The sequence below is a fragment of the Planococcus citri genome, chromosome 2, assembly GCF_950023065.1.
Source record: "Planococcus citri chromosome 2, ihPlaCitr1.1, whole genome shotgun sequence".
In the NCBI taxonomy this organism is placed as follows: domain Eukaryota; kingdom Metazoa; phylum Arthropoda; class Insecta; order Hemiptera; family Pseudococcidae; genus Planococcus; species Planococcus citri.
In genome coordinates this window covers 61,657,676-61,678,092 of record NC_088678.1, presented here as the reverse complement: position 1 = coordinate 61,678,092, position 20,417 = coordinate 61,657,676, and the positions used below count along the sequence as shown (strand labels likewise).

Genomic DNA, 20,417 nt, shown 5'->3' with positions numbered 1-20,417 from the left:
GTGAGGTACATACAAATCTAATTCAAGCCTCTTTTATTTATTGGTTCGCAAACTTTTTCCAGTTTTTTTCCTCAAAATAATTACATTATGTACCTTTTTCTTTTTTTTTTTTTTTAGTTTGAAAATTTTTATTGTGTGAATATTGGGATACAGTGTGCACACCCTCACCGCCTCAACATGCCACAAGGCTTTTATGAGGGGCTACATTATGTACCTAGTACCTACCTATTGCTGGAAAAAATATTGAATTTCAATCAGGACAAACTGATTTTGAAAATACGTGCCAAAATGGATCGAAAGGATAACGAAGACAGTAAGTAAATCGAAAATATATCGAAAGAATTTCATTTTTACCTTATTTATGGTAATATTTTTTCGAAATCTGGAAAATCTGAAAATCCGCTGGGAGCCCTAAACAGGGTGTCCGAGGAGTGGTGGTACAATCTTCAGATTTGGATATACATATAACCTGGTACGAGTAAAAAAAAAAAACACTCATGCATTATGCGTCAGAAGACCGACTTTTCTTAAAATACAAAAATCTTTTACCTACATGAACAAATTGAGTCTCTTTTTTAAAAAAAATTGTATAGGCAACTGATCTGCTCACAATCGAATCGAATCATTTACGAACGATTGGTGATCAAATAAATTGATTGATTTCTTGGCGAATCATTCGCAAACGGATAAATTAATTTACGATTGATTCGAGTTTTTGTGAAACTACTTATTAGTTATTGTATAGGAATTGGTCTGTTTTCAAGCGAAGTGAATCGAGTTGAATCGAATCATTCACAACCGATTGGCGATTAAACAAATTGATTCATTTCTAGGTGAATCATTCGCGAACGAATTGAATTTTTTAGTGAATCATTTGCGAAAGAATTGAATCTAAGAATCATTTTTGGCGAATAATTCGCGAACGAGTCGATTTATTTACTTAATTTTTGGCGAATCGTTGGCGATTGAATTGAATTTTTTAGTGAATCATTCGCGAACGGATGGAATAATTTTTGGTGAAATGTGAATCATTCGCGAACGAATTGATTCGTATAAGTGACTCGTTCGCGAACGAATCGATCCATTTACTTAATTTTTGGCGAATCATTCGCGAACGAATTGAATTTTTTAGTGAATCATTCGCGAAAAAATTGAATAATTCTTGGTGAATCATTCACGAACGAATTGAATTATTTTTGGTGAATCATTCACGAACGAATTGAATCATTTTTGGTGAATCATTCACGAACGAATTGAATCATTTTTGGCGAATCATTCGCGAACGAACTGAATCACTTTTGGTGAATCATTCGAGAACGAACTGATTTGTATAAGTTACTTGTTCGCGAACGAATCGATCCATTTACCTAATTTTTCGAGAATCATTCGCGAACGAATTGATTCATAAATTGAAGAGTTGATTAATTTGCTCCGAGAATGGTCCCTTCAAAAAATTAATCAATTCGTTCATGAATGATTCCCTTAAATGAATGAATACTCTCACGAACAGTTCACTGAGAACTGAATCAATTTATATGTAAACAATTCGTTTGAAAACAGATCCACGACTTATTAATAAAGGATTCGTTAGGAATGATGGAGGCTTTGTGAGATTTCAAGTAGTAGCTAGGGATTCCCAAAGTTGAGAAATTTATCAAGAAAACTCAGTTTTTCGTAATTTTCTCACCTTTTTTTGATGAGTATCAACCCCCGATTCCCCTCCATATACTTGATATTCGAATTTCGTCTCACCAAACGAGTCGTAAAGGAAAAATAAATTCAAACAGAAGTTATTTTTTGACATCTCTGTAATTTTATCTCTTACAATACTTAATTTTATTCTAAGAAATCCCTGTCTTTAAAATTAAAAATATAAATATTCTGTAAGAAATTGTGAAAATCGTGCTTTTCTCATTTTCATTACGAAAATCTGCACTAATAAAGCCAAGTTCGTCGTCTTGAAATGTATTTAGATTCAGAATGAAATTTTTTTTCTAAGCGGTTTAAAATCAGTTATTTTCTACACTGAATAACCACATTCAAACGAATTCAGAAAAATTGTTGTTGTTTTTTTTAAGTGACTAAAATTTATGTAAGAGCACCACTTCAGCCAGTGTGTCACTTTGTGAACTTTTTTTTGTGCTCGTCATCGGTAATGATAATTTTAATTGTTGGTGGGTAATTCTCAAAAAAAAAGGTCAATTTTGATGTGCATAATTTTGAAAAATAAAAATCATTTTTTTGGAAAATTTCAAGTGGGAATCATTTGTATAGGTGTCCCAGATCCCTGTTCTAGTGTTGGCCTCAATTCAATTCCCCCCACTGTGGACCCCGGCCCCCCTAAAACAGCGATAATTAGGATTCGACCCTCATCGATGTGTAATATGTCGATTATTGATATGTTTTCGAGGTCGTAGAATTCGAATCTGGAGTTATTTTTTATGTAGAGGTGGAGGGTGAGGCGTGGGGAGGGGGAAAATGTCAAATTTTGCTTATATTATCGTGTAATGTGTCGATTCATGTTTTTCAGGCCGCAAAGTTCGAATCTGGACTTATTTTTATGGTAGGGGTAGAGGTGAGGTGTGGGGAGGGAGAAAATGTCAAATTTTGCTTGTTTTATCGTGTAATATGTCGACTGGCGCGATAAAAGTACAGCTGTCTGAAATTTGGCCAAGTCGAAGGACAAATGGGCGCTGGACAAGCCGAAGGACAATCTCAACGTTTTTTCGTTTCTAGCCTTACCTACTGGACATTATTCGATTTTTAACACGTAATAAATGTGTACTTATCATGTAGAATAACTTCCCTTTCTCAATTATTGTTTTTGGCGGGTTCATCAGGGTAAATAAAAAGGCAAGCCGAAGGACACCGATTTTGCGAAATATCATATTTTCAGAGACAAGTACGATCAGAACGAGCCATTGCGTAGGTTTTGAAAATAACATTGCGGGGTAACATTTTTATGAAGACAGTGAACCAGTGCAGCCACTCGCCAGAAAAAAATGTTGGATTGGGAAGCTACCAAAAATAATTGAAAATTGCTCTAAAATTTGCGCAAAAAGTGTGTGACAGTTTTCAAATGTGAAATGTGAGCTTCCTATGGACTTATTCCAATTGCAATTTGCACAATAATGGACCTTCGTGTTCTATGATAATGAGTATGTGTCAATTTTTCCCCAAAAAAATGAAGTTCATGACACTTTATAACATTCATTTTCAAAAACATGGCGTGTGACAGCCAAGTCGAAGGACATTTGGGGTAGGTATAAAATCGAATGTACACCAATGAAAGGAGGGGCTAAAAATCTCAATACCATATGTGAAATGTGTGGGGGATGATCCTTGAATGGACCAAAAAAAAGATAAAAAATTTCATACTAAAACCTTTGAGAAATTTGCCATGTACACGATTTTTACCTTTTTTTGAGAATTACCCTGGTACATATCTACGTACATATTTTAATTTGCAAGTTTGTATTCACTTGACCATCAAAGAAACTAAAATTCACCTTACCTATGTAATTATTTAATAATAAAAAAAAATTATTCAATTATTCTAGACTAGGATACACTGATTAATCATAATATTTAAAATCAAAAACTAAATTTTAAAAAACTGTCATTGAACTGAATGAAATAATATCTAATTTCGAATAATTATAATATTTACATTGGTTTTGAATCATTAGTTCGTTTTAATATTAGTTTTCGAGTCGGTGGATAGTGGTCTTATAAGCGCTTTGCAGAATCTTTTCCAGTTACGTGGACGTAATCTTATCCATTCGTATACTTTTCCTTTCCAAGTATTAACGGTATTAACGATTGTCGATTCATTATCTCTGGCATCCGACTGGATATCATCTATGGAAATAAAATATGACAGAGTTGGATTAAGTGAAGAATTTTTTAATGAGCAACCTATTTGTAAGTATAGGTACTTAAGAAGGTGTTACGTAGGTAGGTATATTTACTCACCGTATAATGGAACACTATCGCGAGCTTGAGTGAGTACAAGTAAAATAATTAAAATGAGCGAGTGGTTAAAGACGTCATATACTGTACGTGTTGATTAAAAAAGCAAAATAATAGCTGTATTCAACTTACTCACGCCACAACCCTGTTCTGAACAGTAGTTTTGGTACACGTAAAATACACCTACACAATGAAAAAAATTTACCATGGTATAATTTTATCGAACAATTAATACAGCCTTCCTCTCCTATTTTTCTCATCGACAATTTAATTATACGAATATGTTGGTAGGTACCTAACCTATACTTACCACCTAACTTATTATCAAGATTCCCTAGAATCGAATCTTCCTTTTCAACTTCTGCTGTTAAATACTCCGTCAGGCTATCGTAAAGTCCACCCAACTTGATCAAGTATTCTTTTCCAACGTGTGTTATGGTTGTACCTGCAATATTTCAAAACACTTGAGCTTTATTTGAGATATTGGCTAGAAACAAGACAATATTATGTAGGAGTAGGAGTTCTGTGAAATATTTTTTCAAATTTTTAAAATGTGTTTTTTTTTTTTTTAAATTGGTCGCATTATATTTTGATTGTGAGTTGAGTAGTCGAGTTTTTTGACACAGTAAAAATGTTTTAATTTTTGTGACATTTTGTTGAATTATTTTTCAAATTCGAGAAATTCTTTTTTCTCAGTAAGTAGGTACCTACTGATTTTTTTTCAAATTTTTCGACTTATTCTTTGGTCTATTATGATTCCTAAAATGGGTGTGAAACGGATGACGAAATCCAGTATGGGGTCCCTGAAGTCCACTTTCATTGATTTTACGTAAGTAAATGCCTGAAGCCTGATACATATTAAGGAATTTCTACAAGATTTGCTGACATTTAATATTTGGGCTTGGTTTGTGGTTTGATTGAATAGGTTTGATTGAGGACGATCTTGGCTCAAAATTCATGGGTATTCACTTAGCGTATTTTTTTCACTTTTTTCAACACGTTTGATTTTTTGTAATCACTGGATACCTAAGATGTGCTTTTTGAGAGTTTCGATTTTTCAACCCCTCCTTATATACTTCTTCACAAATACAAAATAATGAATTTTCACACCTTTTTTAAGGTTTTTAATTTTGTATGAGCCTCCCCAAATTGACCTGAGGGGGACGGATATCGAATTAAATGTGCCTTTTTGGGGGTTCACTTTTTTCCTCTCTCATGAGGAGGAGTGATTATGATACTCATCTTATGTACAGTTGCACATTTTACTCACTTTTTGACACCGAAGGAATTCTTCGATCTGTAAAGAATGTGAGTTGATAACGAATAATGAATGATTAATAACGTAGAGTGAATGAGATATTTCAAAGCAACAAATCAGAATAATCAATCAAAATAATTTTTACCCGAATCAAACTTTTCTTTAGTATATTCTTCTGACAGTTTGGCAACTTCTTCTAAATTTTTTTTTCGAGCTGTAATTTGTGAAAAAAAACAGGCAAATTTACATTTTAAAACTCATCTCAAGAAGCATTAATTTTGTCGTTATTTATAAAAAAATCAGAATCCAATGTACCTACTTTCACATTCATCTTTTAATTTCAGTTCTTCCTCTATTGGTATAGTGCTTGATGGCTTACTAATTTCTTTTTTGTTAACCTCTATTACTTGTACGGCTTCTTCTTTTCCAGCGGTCAAAAGTGTTCGAATCCTTTGTATTAAATTACCGGTACATTGTGTGAAGCATTCTAAAATTACTGATGTAAAAAATTGAGAAATTGAACTGTTAGAATTTGATACGAGTAATTCCTTTTTTTAAAAACAAGGTATTAATTAAACGTAAGTGGTTATTATTTTTGTATTCGTATGTATTACTCGTCTTCTGTTACCTGCTTTGTCGTTAGCATCTAAAAATTAAGTAAATGGGGTATTTTTTAAACATGTTCTGCTTGTTTTTTCGTCAATTTTTTGAAACTTGAGGAATTACTCACCCGTCAATGAATCAAACGATACAACTTTTTTTTCAGAATGGCAGACTCCTGAAACAAAATAATTCAATTTTTTTGACTACATATTCCATTCAAGAACCTTTTTTCGTTCGACTAAATAAGTGAATAGAAAGAATGAAAAAAACCAAAAGGAAACATACCGTCCAAAAAGTAATGAATTGGAGTATCTGCTGACTCTGAATCTAAATGTGCAGATTTTGCTTTGGAAAAAAGTTTAGATTTTACTGACTGGCCTTCTCCTACGAGTTTTTCAGCTTCTAATTGCGCAAAACCCTTGCCCATTTCGGCGTAGTCATGGAATAAATGTGCACTGTACTCATTTTGTAAGCATTCCTCGATGGCTCCTCCTTCGTAATTTCCTCCTGCTGCAAGCGAGATGAAAATATTTGCTCATTGAGATCGAGTAAGTAGAAATGTGTACGGAGGTGGATACTATTTTTAGTTTATACCTTTTTCTTTAACGGTTTCGTCGATCTTTTCTGGAGCGAAGTCGTTGCAGAAAGCTGTGAATGTAAAATTGATTGTTAAATCAAAGTGATTGAAGCACATAATAGGTAGGTATAGGTACGTGGCAGGTAGTTGCAATTAATGCGAGTTTTAAGCTACCTGCGAGGTATTCTCCATTGGTTAAAGGGTTTAGTTCATTTCGATAAAGTTCTTGTACGAATTCATCTCCGAAAAATTTTCTTATACATGGGACAGTCTCTATATAAAAGGAAATTATGTTATTTTTCGATCTGATGTTTTGTGTGTGATTTTCCTTTGCTGTGTAGGTACTTACTCCAAAGATCTTCATTTGCTGCAGAAGATGAAAAAAGAATTAATTATCGACTAATTTTTGTACGAGTATATTAATTTTTGGTTACTTATGATAAAGTGAAAACTTGGACTTACGTAGTCCAGCCTCGATTAATTGAATTGTTGAATAAAATGCTAGAATTGGGTAAAAATTGAGAAAAATGAAAAAAACAATCAATTCCACTAATTTACATAAAATTAATTAGGACGAAGCGTGTATAATACATATTTTACCATACCGACAAAAACTGGTAACAAGGTGACCTTGGATTTTATTCCGAAATTGAAATTCATCGTTGATTCGCTGTAAAGAATTTTTTGATAATGGGGAACACGCGAAACTATAAGTATGATTCGTCCAAGAGGCAGTGATACTGTAAATGACTCATTCAATTGTTGAAAAATAGGCTTAAGTTTGGTGGTAGACATTCGATTACACCTGTTTAAATATTACATATCGAAACAAGTACGTAGGTAGGTATTCGTTTCATGTTCGATAGTGCTTGAGGCCTTGAGAATATTACGATGTGACACATTGATGATATTTTTCTTGAACATTTTATGAGCCATGAGCCATCTAGGAAATACATTGAGTAGATCGCTCCCAAAAAAAGTTGGTGGATTTTGATCAAATTCAGCAAAAGACCTTCATTTTGAGTTAAAAATTACTCAGGTTTTTCATTTATGGGGTTTTCGTTCCTATTGCTACCTAACCTGGTTTGGGAAAAATGGACCAGTCTTAAGTAGAAATAATTATTTGAGAATCTGGTTTTAATCTATGCAATTGCCCTCAAAATCCAAGACTACTTTTTGTGTTCCACTGAACGGTTGAAAATTTGCAAATCACTTATTTTTGGATAGGTAAATTCGAGTTTTAAAAATTTGTTCTTGGAAAATCTTTTGCATTAATTATGCTAAAATACTGAAAGATCATTCCTTGAGACTGGAGAAATATTTTGGAACGCAGTGGTGCCAATTTTTCAGTTGTTATTGCCGATTTTAAAAAATCGGAATTTCATACTCAAGTTTTATTTTATCTCGCTTTGCCCAAAAGAGGTCACTGGAAAATTCAGTACTGTAAACTGGCGTAACATTGAAGGATTTTTCAGAATTTTTTATGTTTAGAGGTATAAATGGCAAGGTAGGGGAAATGTGTGTGGTGCTTTTTATAAAGCTACGTCAGCACTATACGTTTTGGTGGTTACAGAATTTGCCTACCTTTTTCCTGTCAAGCACGAGAGCCAAAAGAAGTGCCCTTCAAAGTTACCCAGCGTTTGGGGTAACTTTGAAAGCCCCTTGAAATGTGCTTCGCTCAAGGTCAAAAATGATCAAAAACACGAATATTCACTTCTTGGTCACTTTATACGTGTCAAGCACCTACAAAATGATTCATATTCACAATTGAATTTATGAAAGAGTGCTCCGAAATGATAATTTGAAATTTTTCTAGTTTTCAGGCGTTTTTCATGCATTTTGGATAGACTTCTAAGTTACCCCAGTTTGAGTATTATTTTTTACTCCTCAGGGAAGAATTTTGGCACATGAACAAATGCGCCAATTTATAGTCGGGAGGTGTTCCAATACATCTATAATGTCACTTGACTCATAATTTGAAAATTCAAAATTCCAGACACCAAGCTTTTCACGTTAATTAAAATTAATTAAAACACCACTTTTTTTCATTTGCTTTTTTACTGGTGTTAGAACGACTAGTTGAAAATGACAAAAAAGGAAAAATAATCTGCCAAAGTGTACTCTATTCATTCCCAGTGTTAGACGTTCTCCATGCTTCATAGTTCCACCGCCATAGAGCATAACGTGATGGAAAACCGCACCCTTCAATGTTACCCCACAATTTCAATGTTACCCCAGTTTATGGTAACAAATTTCACCAAATTGATCTGAATACCTGAATTTTGGTGTAGGTAGATACACCATTTTTTCAACACACCCTCCGTCCTCCCTAATCAATTGGAAACCATTTCAAACCATTTTGAGCGCACTTCTGGAGTCTCCAGCAGGTATTTCAGTTGAAAGTTTTCTCAACATTTTAGCTAATATAGTTGGAAAACTCACATTTGAATTTACATTATGCTCTAGCGCCTAAAAACGGGTAAATTCGGCTAAGGGAGTAAACTCCAGCAGAAAATCATGGTGGAAGGCAATGGGAAACCACCACCATTACATTTCCCTAGAGTTATATGGACATCAATTTAGTAACGGCCCTAAGTCTCTGTCAGGCTGATCCTCATCCACCAAGACAGCGGATAGGGTGCGAAGAATATGCGGAGTCAAAACAAGCAGAACAATCATCAATGTCACAACCTGGAATGTAAGAACTTTGTATCAAATCGGAAAACTTCCTCATATAATTATGGAAGCCAGGAGATTACAAATTGATGTATTAGGAGTAAGTAAGTCATGTGAGACCTGATGAACTGGAACTGGTAGAAACTGGGCAGATAAAGATTATGACACAATTTACACTGGGAGAGACACACACAAACATGGCATGGGTATATTAATACATACCAGAATCAGCGATAAAATCACTAATCAGTGCCATAATTCCAAGATCAGAGATCAGAGAGGATACTACTTGTGAGATTGGAGGTCAAGCCAAAACCAATCGTGATAATTCAAGCTTATGTGCCAGCAGTGGAAAGCAGTGCAGGGGAAATCAACAACTTGTACAATGACCTAGAAGAAGTGATGCTGATGAGCTGCTCAAATAACACCAATGTTGTGTTTTTGATGGGAGACTTCAACGCAGAGATAGAACTGATTATAATTGATGCTACATCAATTACATTTTTCACAAAATAATCGAGCATAATCACCGAATAATCGACCGATTATTTCGGCCAAATAAAAACATCAAAATATGACGTCATGCGAGACATTCATAGCCATTGACCAATCAAAAAGCCTGAAATATTAGTACAATATAGGTAGCGCTACGATCAGATTATTCGACAATGTCCCATTTATTTAATGGGAAATACATAATTGAACGATAAAAAAGGTGGTTAGCACGATAACCATTTGAACGATAAAACTTGGCTTAGTAACGGTAGTTTAGGTGGTGAGCACAGCATTTTTCAACCAATAAAAAAGGTTGTTAACCCGATAATTTTCATTAATAAACACGATATTTTTCATTGATTAGCACAATATTTTTCATTGACAAAAGAAAACGCTGGCACACAGTGGGACAAGATTCATTTTTTAGGGTGTCAAAAATCATATTTCAGAAATGAATGCAAATTTGGATGTCAATCTTTTTGAAACACAGGTACATATTTTGAGGCGCTGAATTCATTTTTGTCGTTATTTTCGTTCGAACCTCAAATGGGAGCCCCACGAGGAGGGTGCAAAGGGGTAAATATTTTGGGAAAGTCGAGTGGCGGGGTATCAATATGTACGTTTTTGGGCTCCAGAATTCACTTTTGACGTTATTTTGGTTCGAAACTCAAATGGGACCCAGGAGGGGATGCAAAGGGGTGAATTTATGAAAAAGTCGAGTAGGGTATTGATATGTATGTTTTTTGGGCTCCAGCATTCATTTTTGACGTTATTTTGGTTCGAAACCCAAATGGGGCTCCAGAAGGGGGGTGCAAAGGCCATCAAATAGGTAAAAAAATAGAATTTTTCGTAATTTTATTGAAAATCTGTGATTTTGACAAGTCCAATTAGGGGAGAATCGGGACATTTTGAGAAAAAGTATTAGGCTCAGGTGAAAATTTACCGAATTTCAACCCTCCCTTGGCAGCAAAATCCATCCCATTGAGTCAAAAACATAAACGAGGTCGTCCGATGTTATCTCGTAAAGCTTTATTGAAATAGGTACCTACCTACTAGAACACTTCATTTTTTTTCACTGGCAAAAATCTTATACTTTTTGTTGTTCATTTATCCTTATTTATCGTGGGCATCACTTATTTGTTGTTCATTCTGTCAAAAACTTCTTGTGGAAATTGTTTATTTTTTATTGCTCTCACTATCATATATATCATGGATACCACCTAATTTATTGTTTGTTTTTTAAGAAATCGTGCAATACATTTTTTTATTGTGAAATACACTTTTTTTATCGTGCAATCCTTTTTTTCATCGTGAATACTTATTTATCCTGATAACCCACTACTGTTATCGTGCTAACCCCTCTTTTTTAAAGTAACGATAAATTGCACCCTTATTTAATTGGTGCCAAATAATTGTTCCATCTCTGCTTCAACGCCAAAGTAAGTAGGCAATGTCATGGCAGCCAAGTTGCATGGAGGTAGGTACACACTTGGAGAGCAGAATGAAAGAGATGAAATGCTTGTAGAGTTTGCAGAAAGACACAATCTAGTATTATGCAATACCAGATTCAAACAGCATACCCTGCTGAATGTGATCATTCAAAGAGCACTAAATGCAAATAAGGAAATCATTGCTTGCTTTGTCGATTGTGAGAAAACATTTGATCGTGTCAACCATGAGAAATTGTTGGAGATCCTGAAGAAATACAAGGATGGTTCAAAACCATTTTCAGTTGATTTGGTGGGTTGAAAATCTAGATTAATTTGTCGACATTTTATTCTTTATTTTTCAAGTGACCACTTTCGGATTTGAATTTTTTCCTTTAAATTTTGTCTGGTGTTTTTTCAAGGTTATATCTCAATTCCTCTTTGTCCGGTTCAAAAAATTGAGTGTTCTTTGGGATAATTGCATTGTGGGTTACATTAAGGAGGGAAAGTATCATGACAGGAGAATACTGGAATCGAACGGAGCTAAATTGAAAGAAGAAATCTGTTAAAATGCACTTTAACATTCTCAAACGTAATCAATACCAACGTTTCAAGGACCCATTTGACCAAATACACACCAATTTTCCAGAGTCAGTTTCTATCTTTACAGAACTGCATACAAAATTTCGAAATTTTAAAATTCAAAATCAATACTGACATGAACCGGTTTTGGGAAAATGGCACGTAATCAATCAAGTTGGTCACTAACATGCTAAAGTTAATAGATGGTTTTTATGACATTTTTTGAAGATCTGGAATTTCCAAAACATGGCTTGAACCACCTTACAATCGATTCAGCATGTTAAAATGATGGTTAAAAGTTTGTAGAAATTTTAACTTTCAAAAATTTGATGGAGGCTCCAAAACTGCTAAAAACAGTTTAAAATCATTTCCAATCGATTCTGGGCGAAGTTGAGTTGTAGATACCAAAATCTTTAACCATTTGCGCACAATCTGATAATTAAAAACACCTCCAAAAAAATTTAAAAATTTAAAAAACAGTTGTAAATGAAGATCAAAACAAATCACTCTTAATTTTTCAGAATTGTATTTACATTCATGAATACCTTATTAACTAATATTATAAATTTATGATTTCGTGTAATTAGGTAGGTACCTATTTCTACACCTCCCCTTTTTAATTCGAACTATTACTTCTGGATAGCGACGTATTGGACCCCGCAGACCCCATAAACGCTTTGCAGAAATTCTTCCAGTTGTGCGGATGTTTTTTCGCCCACTCTTCGATCGCTTCCAAGTACTGTGGGTTCTCTTTCACCCAACTGTCTGCTTTAGCTAAAATATCGTCGAAAGTTTTCACAAGCCCATTCCCTTTAGGAGTACTGCTCAGTCCTTTTCGGACCATACCAAAGACCATTTGGCAAACTGGTGAGGAGGCGAGTGAAGTCGGATCTTTGAGCGTTTTGCAAGATTCCCAGCCTTCTGGGTTCTGCTGTACCCAATTTCTGAATCTTTCTTTAGCGCTGTCAACATTTTTCATTATTGCGAATTTAGGATCTCTTGCACCGGTTTCGATTAAATCTATGAGGAAAAAATGACCCAATGTTAAGTACCTTAAGGACTCGATATAATTTTAAGTGCTCAGTAATTTGGGTTGCTTACCGTATAATGGAATACTCTTTGAAGCTGTGAAAATAGACAAGTTCAAAATTTAAAAAAAATAGATGATTTGATCCTACTTAATTGAGTGCTGTTTACTAGATAATGATAATGCTTGTACATATGTTACATTACTTACCCATGCCACATTCTAACTTGGCGCAATTTTTGTACAAGGAAAAAATACCTAACAGAAAAATTTTCGGTTATTTTTCTTCTTGCTCTATGGAAATTTATTTTCTAAAATCCTAATTAGGTACTTTATTACATTTCGGTATAAAAGTAGGTACTTGATACGTTTACTTACCACCTAAATTACTGTCGAGCTTTCCTAGGGCAGAATTTGACTGCATTGTCTCTTTCGTTCTGTAAAAACTTAGGACAAAGTAAAGTTCTGCGTACAGCACCAGATATTTTTCTCCAATTTCTGTTATTAAATCTATACCTGAAACAGAATTTTTCAAAATTTTGAGATTTGTAATGCTTGATAAATAAATAAACATGGAACATATAAACTGCAATTGAACTTCGATGTTGACTTTTGGTAGGATTGTGGTGTTGAAGAATATTAAATTTTTTGGTGGTTATATATGCCTAATTTGGAAATCTTTCAATGAGCTTTTTCGCAGTGATTTCTGATGGAGTTATTTTTAAAATAAATTTTCCGATGGTAATTTTGAATTTTATTTTGAAATTCAATTCAAAATTTTTTTTACAAATACACTGCCTATGTCTGTAAATACAAGTAAATTGCTTACCCTTTGATTTATCTGCTTTTTGAAATTCTGTGAAAAAATTAAAGGTAATGAATTAAGGTCTTCAGATGTACCTAATACTTATTCTAAAAAATCACCTCAAAAAAAGTAAGCATTTTTTTTCCTCTAAAATTTTAATAAATTGATAAAATAATCTAACCTGAGTAAAGAATTTACTCCCAACAGTGATGAAATCATTCCCAAATTTTTTTTTCAAATTTTTTCTTTGAATTTTTTTTTTTTAAAATTCAAACATCACGTAAAATAATCCACTTAAATCTTACCTAAATGAAATTTCTCCTTGGAGAATGCCTCCGATGGCTTCGGCATATCTTGCAAATTTTTAATTCGTTCTGAATTTGAGAAAAAAAAATCATTCTTCATTGTAACGGTTCATAGATGAATATTAGGTACCTATACATTTTTATTTTCAAATGCCATACCATCAAAAGCTTTTAGCCGTTCTGCTATTTGTTGTTTCGATGCAGCATCCTTTGACTTTGGCGAGTCCAACGATTTCTTATTCTCGTCGGTTATTAGACTTTGTATTAATTCTATGGCTTCATTTTTAACATCATTCAACATATCTCGAAGTCTATCTATGAAGTTACTGCTGCATTTTGCCAAACATGCTAAAGTACCTGTTGCAGTGAAAAAGAAAATTGAGGTTTCATCAAAGAGTATAATAATTTTCATCTTGAAAATAAAGAAGGTAGATAACATTCTATTGATGAAATGTTGAGTGTATTTTTTATTTATTTAAGGTGTTACCTTGCTGCTCCTTTTCACCTGAAAAAAAAGAACAATTTTTTAAGTTATTTCTCTGCCAATTTTATTGATTAGGTACTTGAATTAGAGGACACCTACCTTCTATTTGATTAAATTCAATGATTTCTTTTTTCGAGTTACATGTTCCTAAAATATGAAAAAATTCGACGGAATTCAAGAAAAAAATAATTTCTCGATTAATTCATTAAGAATAATAAGTAGGTATGGTATAAAATTAAGAAACAGCCTTTGCACCTTTGAAAAAATCCAAAACTAGAGAACCCGAATTAGAATTTTCAGATTCTGTTTTTTGAAGACTTTCCGATCCTGCTGGCTTACTATTCTGTTCTGGTTCTCCTAGATTTTTACCTAAATCGATGTATTTTTGAAATAAGCTAGGATTATCTGCCCGTATTAAACATTCTTCTATCGGTGTTTTTTCGGAGTTTTCAGTTGCTGAAAATGATATAAGAAGGTTGATTTGTTTCACGATGAAGTGTGGAAGTGAAAAGTAGGTATTATTAGTAGTTATTTGGCTGTTCACTTTTTTGTTCTATCATTTTATCGAGATCATCCTGAGGTACACTGTCACAAAGAGCTGAAAAAGAAATCCAAGGAATTTGTTACTGGAGATATTTTTAAAAAGAAGAGCTTTAGAAAGGGAATTTGATTTCAGTGTTACCTCCGAGATATTCTCCATTGTTAAAAGTATCTTTGATGGTTGGAAAGGGTTTCCGTGCACATTCGTCTCCGAAAAATTCCCTCAGGCAAGGTATAGCCGCTGTGAATAAGGTGATCATTATTCGTAATCGTTACATACGTCCAATGAGATAATGGATACGTTTCGAAGTTCATAAGGGAGGGGAGAGGGGTATTGAAGCGTCAAGAAAGTAATTTCCAAAAATAAAATCTGACGCTAGTGTCTCATGAATCATGATATTTGATTTTCTGACTGAATTTTATTTAGAAGATTTCAAAATTTATCGAATGACGTCATCAGTTTGAAGTACGCTTATTTTTAACCATAATTAATTCAAGTTTTCAATAGATTTATGGGTTCAGTTTTAGAGGATTTGACATTGGAATCACTGAAAATTTCCATTATTCACTCATCCATTTTCATTTTCAACGTCTGCGATATTTTGTACTGATTGCTTGTGTATGATTTTACTGATCGTCGTACTCACTTGAAAGGTCGTTATTATCTGCAAAAAAAAAAAATTATTACATTAATTTTGGAACTTGTGGTGGAGAATTATGCATCAATTTTGCTGTTTGATTTAAACAGCTGGATAATTTTTGTTTTGCATAATTTTTTTTGCGATTTCAAATTGAAATGGCATCTTTTGATTTCAGCAAAACCAAGCTAGTTCTCTGAAAATCATAATTTGGACCCCCCTCCCCCCTGGTAACTAAAATTTCATGTTTTAAAATTAATTTTGAAATTTTTGGCGAATTGATGATACCTTTTTTTTCAACAAAAAACAAAGCAGTGTGAATCATTACGTGGGGGGGGGGGGGTTTATAATCATTTCAATCTCTCTCCTCCTTCTGTTTCGAAAAACATCAGTTCTGAGCCATTCTGAAGCCTTCAGTGAGTTTTCATCAATTATTCTCTCTAGTTTCAAATTGCTCCATGGAAGGACCGTTGATGAGCTTGAGCAGCCATGTAACTTTTATTAGTGCTTATTGGGCATTATTTTGACAATTTTTGGTAATTATTGATGAATTTTGGCGAGATGTCAGTTTCAGAAGTGAATTATCAACTTATTTGTAAATTTATTGTGGGCGCTGAAGATCATTTTGAGGCATATCAGAGCAATTTGAAATTTCTGGATGAAATTCAAAACTCACTGGATGCTCCAAAATAGACAAAAACTAGAAGTTGGGGGCTCGAATCGATTTATTAAAACCAATTTCTTAAAATTTTTCAATTTCTCAAAAATTTACAAAAAAAAATAAAAATGAACTTTGGTGCTTAAAAGTTTTGTTGCAGACTGTAGAGTGTAGAGGTTTTAGGGCGTGCTCTTTTGATCTAGCTTGGTTTCGTTCAGATTGGATGGTGTCAATTTGAGAAGTTTCATTTTTAGGTTAAACTTTCCGACACCAGCTTTAATTTTGCTACCTATCACTTAATCCATCCTCCACTTGAAAAATTATTATTTCTATGACTCGATTTTCTGCAGTAACCACCTGAATTTTTCTCACTCCTCTTCGATTGAAAAATCGAGGTTAATCGAAGGAGTGAAAGGGAGTTGTTGGTTTTTTCGGGTGTGAGAAGAGGAATAATTGGACTTTGGTGTGCCAGGAAATTTTTAACAATTTTCCAACGAAAGTTATCTTTATTTAAATTTTCTTTCCAGAAGATGTCAATCAGTATCTTATAATTATTTTTACCCATCAATTTTAAAAATTCCCCAGAGTTGATCCCATATTTGGAGGAAGGATTTTGAGACCTCGAGTTTTTTTAAATTCATAACCACAATCAATAAGTTTTAATATGAATGAATAAGTGCAGAACTTACGTAAATGAGCATCGGCCATTTGAATGGTGTTGTATTGTACTGAAATTTGATAAAAAAAAATTAGAAAAAATACTTGATGTTGATTGAATCTTGTAATTAGACAAGTCATTAATCATACCCAAAGAAATTGATAATAAACACAGGATGACTTGAGGTTTAAGCGTGAAATTCTTATCCATTTTTGATTTGTGAACGAAAATTTTCTGTCAGGAAGGAATACGAACTATACTTAGGTATCTCTGAAACTCGTGTAAAAACCAGTGATATGTAGGTACTTCGATAAATTATTGAATTGAAATCAAAATCGACTTACGTAAGTATAATTTTCAAGGTTTCAAACCAGCGTTCGATTGCACCTGTTTCTATGCTTTATAATGCGATATATTTATTCTAATGTTCGACGATTACACTTCTGTGATGATTTTCTGACGTTCTTTCGCGCGCAAGTTCAAATTTATTTGAAGAACGAATAACCTTGATGATCTTTGAAGGGCATATTTTTCAGAAACTGTGATTTGCGTATACAAATGAGCAAGATCAGGAATTTTATCACGTTCGATTTCTTTACTTTCAAGATTCTCAAGCTGGAGGGAGGAAGTCTTGTGTATTAAAGGGTGTTTTTGCGACAGGAGCTACAAGCTGTCTTAAAGGTCATGTAACTCATGAAATCGGTAACATAGCCTGAAAATGCACTTTTTTGATCCTGGAAAGGGGTCAAATAGGGTTGGAAGGTCGAAATCTACAAAAGGCACTTAAGTCACATTCTCTTATTGTACTGTAAAAATTTGGACCCTCTAGGTAAATTTGGAGAGGTTGCAAGCTTTACTAAACATAGAAAAACACGTAACGTACATAGCCCAAAAATCCACTTTTTTAATCCTGGTAAGGGGTCAAATGGGGTTGAAAGGTCGAAACTGGCAAAAAAATTTTCAAGCACATACTCTGACTGTACTCTAAAAATTTGGACCCTCTAGGTCAATTTGGAGGGGCTGCAAGCTTTCCTAAACATCGAAAAACACGTAACACGTACATAGCCCAAAAATCCACTTTTTTTTATCCTGGTAAGGGGTCAAATGGGGTTGAAAGGAAAAACATTCAAAAGGCATCTTTTCATTGTATGATGGAAATTTGGGCCCTCTAGGTGAATTTTAGGGGTTGGGGCATCAATAATAGGGGTAAAATAAGATTTTTCCATCTTAATTCCACCTTAAATGGGATAGGGATGGCCTAGGAAGCTGAAATTTGGATAAGTTGATTGAAAGAGTAGTAATGACCAATGGTATGATTTTGGACCCTTTTCATCCATTGGGAGCTAAAATATGTCCCTCCAAAAAAACCCTCCTTACTCCAGGGGTAGAATATAGGTTCCAAGTCTTAAAATATTGGGCTATATAATTTCCAATCTTTAGATAGGCAGTTGTATTTTTAATTTTTGATTGAAGATCAGAACAAATCACTCTCAATTTTGCATAATTATATTTACATTATTACATATACGAACAATTATATTTAGGATTTAGGTAGTGTAATTAGGTAGCCTATACCTATTTTCTACATCTCCTTTTTCCAATTCGAACTAATCGCACTTCTGGATAGCGATGATGTATTGGGCTCCTCCGACCCTATAAACGCTTTGCAGAAACTCTTCCAGTTGTTCGGATGTTTTTCCACCCACTGTTCGACCATTTCCAAGTACTGTGGGTGCGCTTTCACCCACTTGTCTTCTTTATCTATAACGTTTGCTAAATTTTTCTGAAATGCTGATTTAGAATCTTTTACCCCGGATTCGATCAAATCTGTGGCATAAAATGACTCAATGTTGATTACCTCAAGGACTCGATGATTTTAAATGCTCAGTTATCTGGATTACTTACCGTATAATGGAATGCTGTTTGGAGCTGTTAAAATGGGGAAAATGATTATTGATTTTATAAAACTTGAGTTCTGTTAACTTTATAATTATGCTTGTACATATGTTACATTACTTACCTATGCCACATTCTAATTTGGCGCAATTTTTGAATAAGGAAAAAATACCTAAGAGGAAAATTCTCGGTTATTTTTCTTCTTGCTCTTTAGAAATTTATTTTTTAAATTCCTAATTACTTTATTGCATTTCGGTATAGAAGTAGGCACATACTTGGTACGTTTACTTACCACCTAAATTATTGTCGAGCTTTCCTAGGGCAGAAATCGACTGTTTTACCTCTTTCGTTCTATAAAAATTCAAGTCGTAGTAAAGTTCTGCATACATAGCCAGGTAGTCTTTTGCTATTTCTGTTATCAAATCCATACCTGGAACGGAATTTTTTTAAGTTTGGCAAATTTTAATAATAACGTAGGTACTATGTACTTTTGGTCTGTACGTTGAAAAATTCTTTGGCTCGAATGTTCTTTGTAAATACTTGCATAATTGCTTACCCTTTGGTTCATCTGCGTTTTCAAGTTCTATAAAATAATTAAAGGTAATGGATTAAGGTCTTGAGATAGAGGTTATCATTCCCCCCCCCCCCTAAAATTTCAATAAATTAATAAAACAATGCAACCTGAGTAGGTAAAGAATTTACTTGCAACAGTGGACTACTTTTCAAGAAAAATTAAAGTAGTTTTTTTTAAAAATATGACTTTTGAATTTTTTTGAAATGAGTTTTCAGAATTAAACACATGAAATCATTCCCAAAAAAGTTTCAAGGTACATATTTTCCTTTCAAAATTTCAAAAAATTCATGTGACATCATTAGGTATAGGTTAATAAACGATTTACTAACAACTGTTTGTGTAAATTTTGCGTTATTTTTAAAGAGAATATTTTTTTTTCTATTTTTTTAAATTCAAACACCCATAAAATAATTCATAAACCTTACCTAAATAAAATTTCTCCTTCGTGAATGCCTCCGATGACTTCGGAGTATTCTGCAAATATTCAATTCGTTCTAAATTTTAAAAAAAAATCACGACTTTATTACATATAATGGTTTGTAGACACATTCTGCATTTTAATTTTCAAATTTCATACGATCTAAACCTTTCAACCATTCTATTTGTTGTTTCGCAGCATTCTTTGACTTGGTCGAGCCCATCAATTTGTTTTTTTCCTCGGTTATTTGATTTCGTATTAAATCTATGGCTTCATTTTTAGCATCATTCAGCATATTTTGAAGCCTGTCTATGAAATTACTGCTGCATTCTGTCAAACATTCTAAGGTACCTATATAATGCAGCGAAAAAGGAAATTGAAGTTTCACTGATGAGTAATAATTTTTATATTTAGGTATTTAGGAAGCTTATGCCTGGCATTACATACTTTGCTGCTCCTTTTCACCTGAGAGATTAAGAAAAGAGACGAATGAAACAGCTTTTTGGGTTATTTATCTGCCAATTCTATTCATTAGGTGCTTGAATTTGGACACTTACCTTCTATTTCACTAAATTCAATAATTTCTTTTTTCGAGTTGCATGTTCCTAAAAAATATAGAAAAATTCGATAGAATTTAAGAAAAGAAAAATTCTCGATTTCTTCATTAAAAATAGTAGGTATTGGATAAAATTGAGAAACAACCTACTCACCCTTGAAAAAATCCAAAATTAGAGAACCCGAATTGAAATTTTTAGATTCTGTTTTTTGAATACTTTCCGATCCTGCTGGCTTACTATTCTGTTCTGGTTCTCCTAGATTTTTAC

At 33.5% G+C, this 20,417-nt stretch overlaps 2 protein-coding genes across 2 annotated transcripts; both read right to left on the bottom strand.

Moving 5' to 3' along the window:
* Positions 1–1,870: 1,870 nt before the first annotated feature.
* Positions 1,871–7,139, bottom strand: LOC135836921 (uncharacterized). Its single transcript, XM_065351997.1, has 15 exons — positions 7,016–7,139; positions 6,873–6,911; positions 6,760–6,777; positions 6,585–6,683; positions 6,428–6,481; positions 6,119–6,343; positions 5,961–6,008; positions 5,859–5,876; positions 5,550–5,726; positions 5,376–5,444; positions 5,243–5,269; positions 4,283–4,417; positions 4,105–4,155; positions 3,976–3,999; positions 1,871–3,861 (listed from the first exon to the last, which is right to left on the bottom strand). Exons 1-15 carry the CDS (start codon positions 7,068–7,070, stop codon positions 3,686–3,688), a joined length of 1,215 nt encoding a protein of 404 aa, XP_065208069.1. The 5' UTR covers positions 7,071–7,139; the 3' UTR covers positions 1,871–3,685.
* A 4,975-nt stretch (positions 7,140–12,114) lies between these two features.
* LOC135836920 (uncharacterized) lies at positions 12,115–17,041 on the bottom strand. The gene is made up of 15 exons (XM_065351996.1): positions 16,855–17,041; positions 16,737–16,775; positions 15,399–15,416; positions 14,894–14,992; positions 14,756–14,809; positions 14,467–14,667; positions 14,311–14,358; positions 14,215–14,232; positions 13,887–14,084; positions 13,728–13,796; positions 13,447–13,473; positions 12,996–13,133; positions 12,828–12,875; positions 12,692–12,715; positions 12,115–12,610 (listed from the first exon to the last, which is right to left on the bottom strand). The coding sequence occupies exons 1-15, from the start codon at positions 16,913–16,915 to the stop codon at positions 12,207–12,209; spliced, it is 1,446 nt and encodes a 481-aa protein (XP_065208068.1). The 5' UTR covers positions 16,916–17,041; the 3' UTR covers positions 12,115–12,206.
* Between the last annotated feature and the right edge of the window lie 3,376 nt (positions 17,042–20,417).

Coding starts and splice junctions, on each gene's coding strand:
- LOC135836920 (XM_065351996.1), bottom strand. CDS start 16,915: ATGGATAAGAATTTCACGCTTAAACCTCAAGTCATCCTGTGTTTATTA. Junction 16,776..16,854: donor TTTATTATCAATTTCTTTGG/GTATGATTAATG, acceptor ATCAAATTTCAG/TACAATACAACACCATTCAA. Junction 14,359..14,466: donor AGTTTTGGATTTTTTCAAAG/GTGCAAAGGCTG, acceptor TTCATATTTTAG/GAACATGTAACTCGAAAAAA.
- LOC135836921 (XM_065351997.1), bottom strand. CDS start 7,070: ATGAATTTCAATTTCGGAATAAAATCCAAGGTCACCTTGTTACCAGTT. Junction 6,009..6,118: donor AATTCATTACTTTTTGGACG/GTATGTTTCCTT, acceptor ATTTTGTTTCAG/GAGTCTGCCATTCTGAAAAA. Junction 5,445..5,549: donor ATTAAAAGATGAATGTGAAA/GTAGGTACATTG, acceptor CACAAATTACAG/CTCGAAAAAAAAATTTAGAA.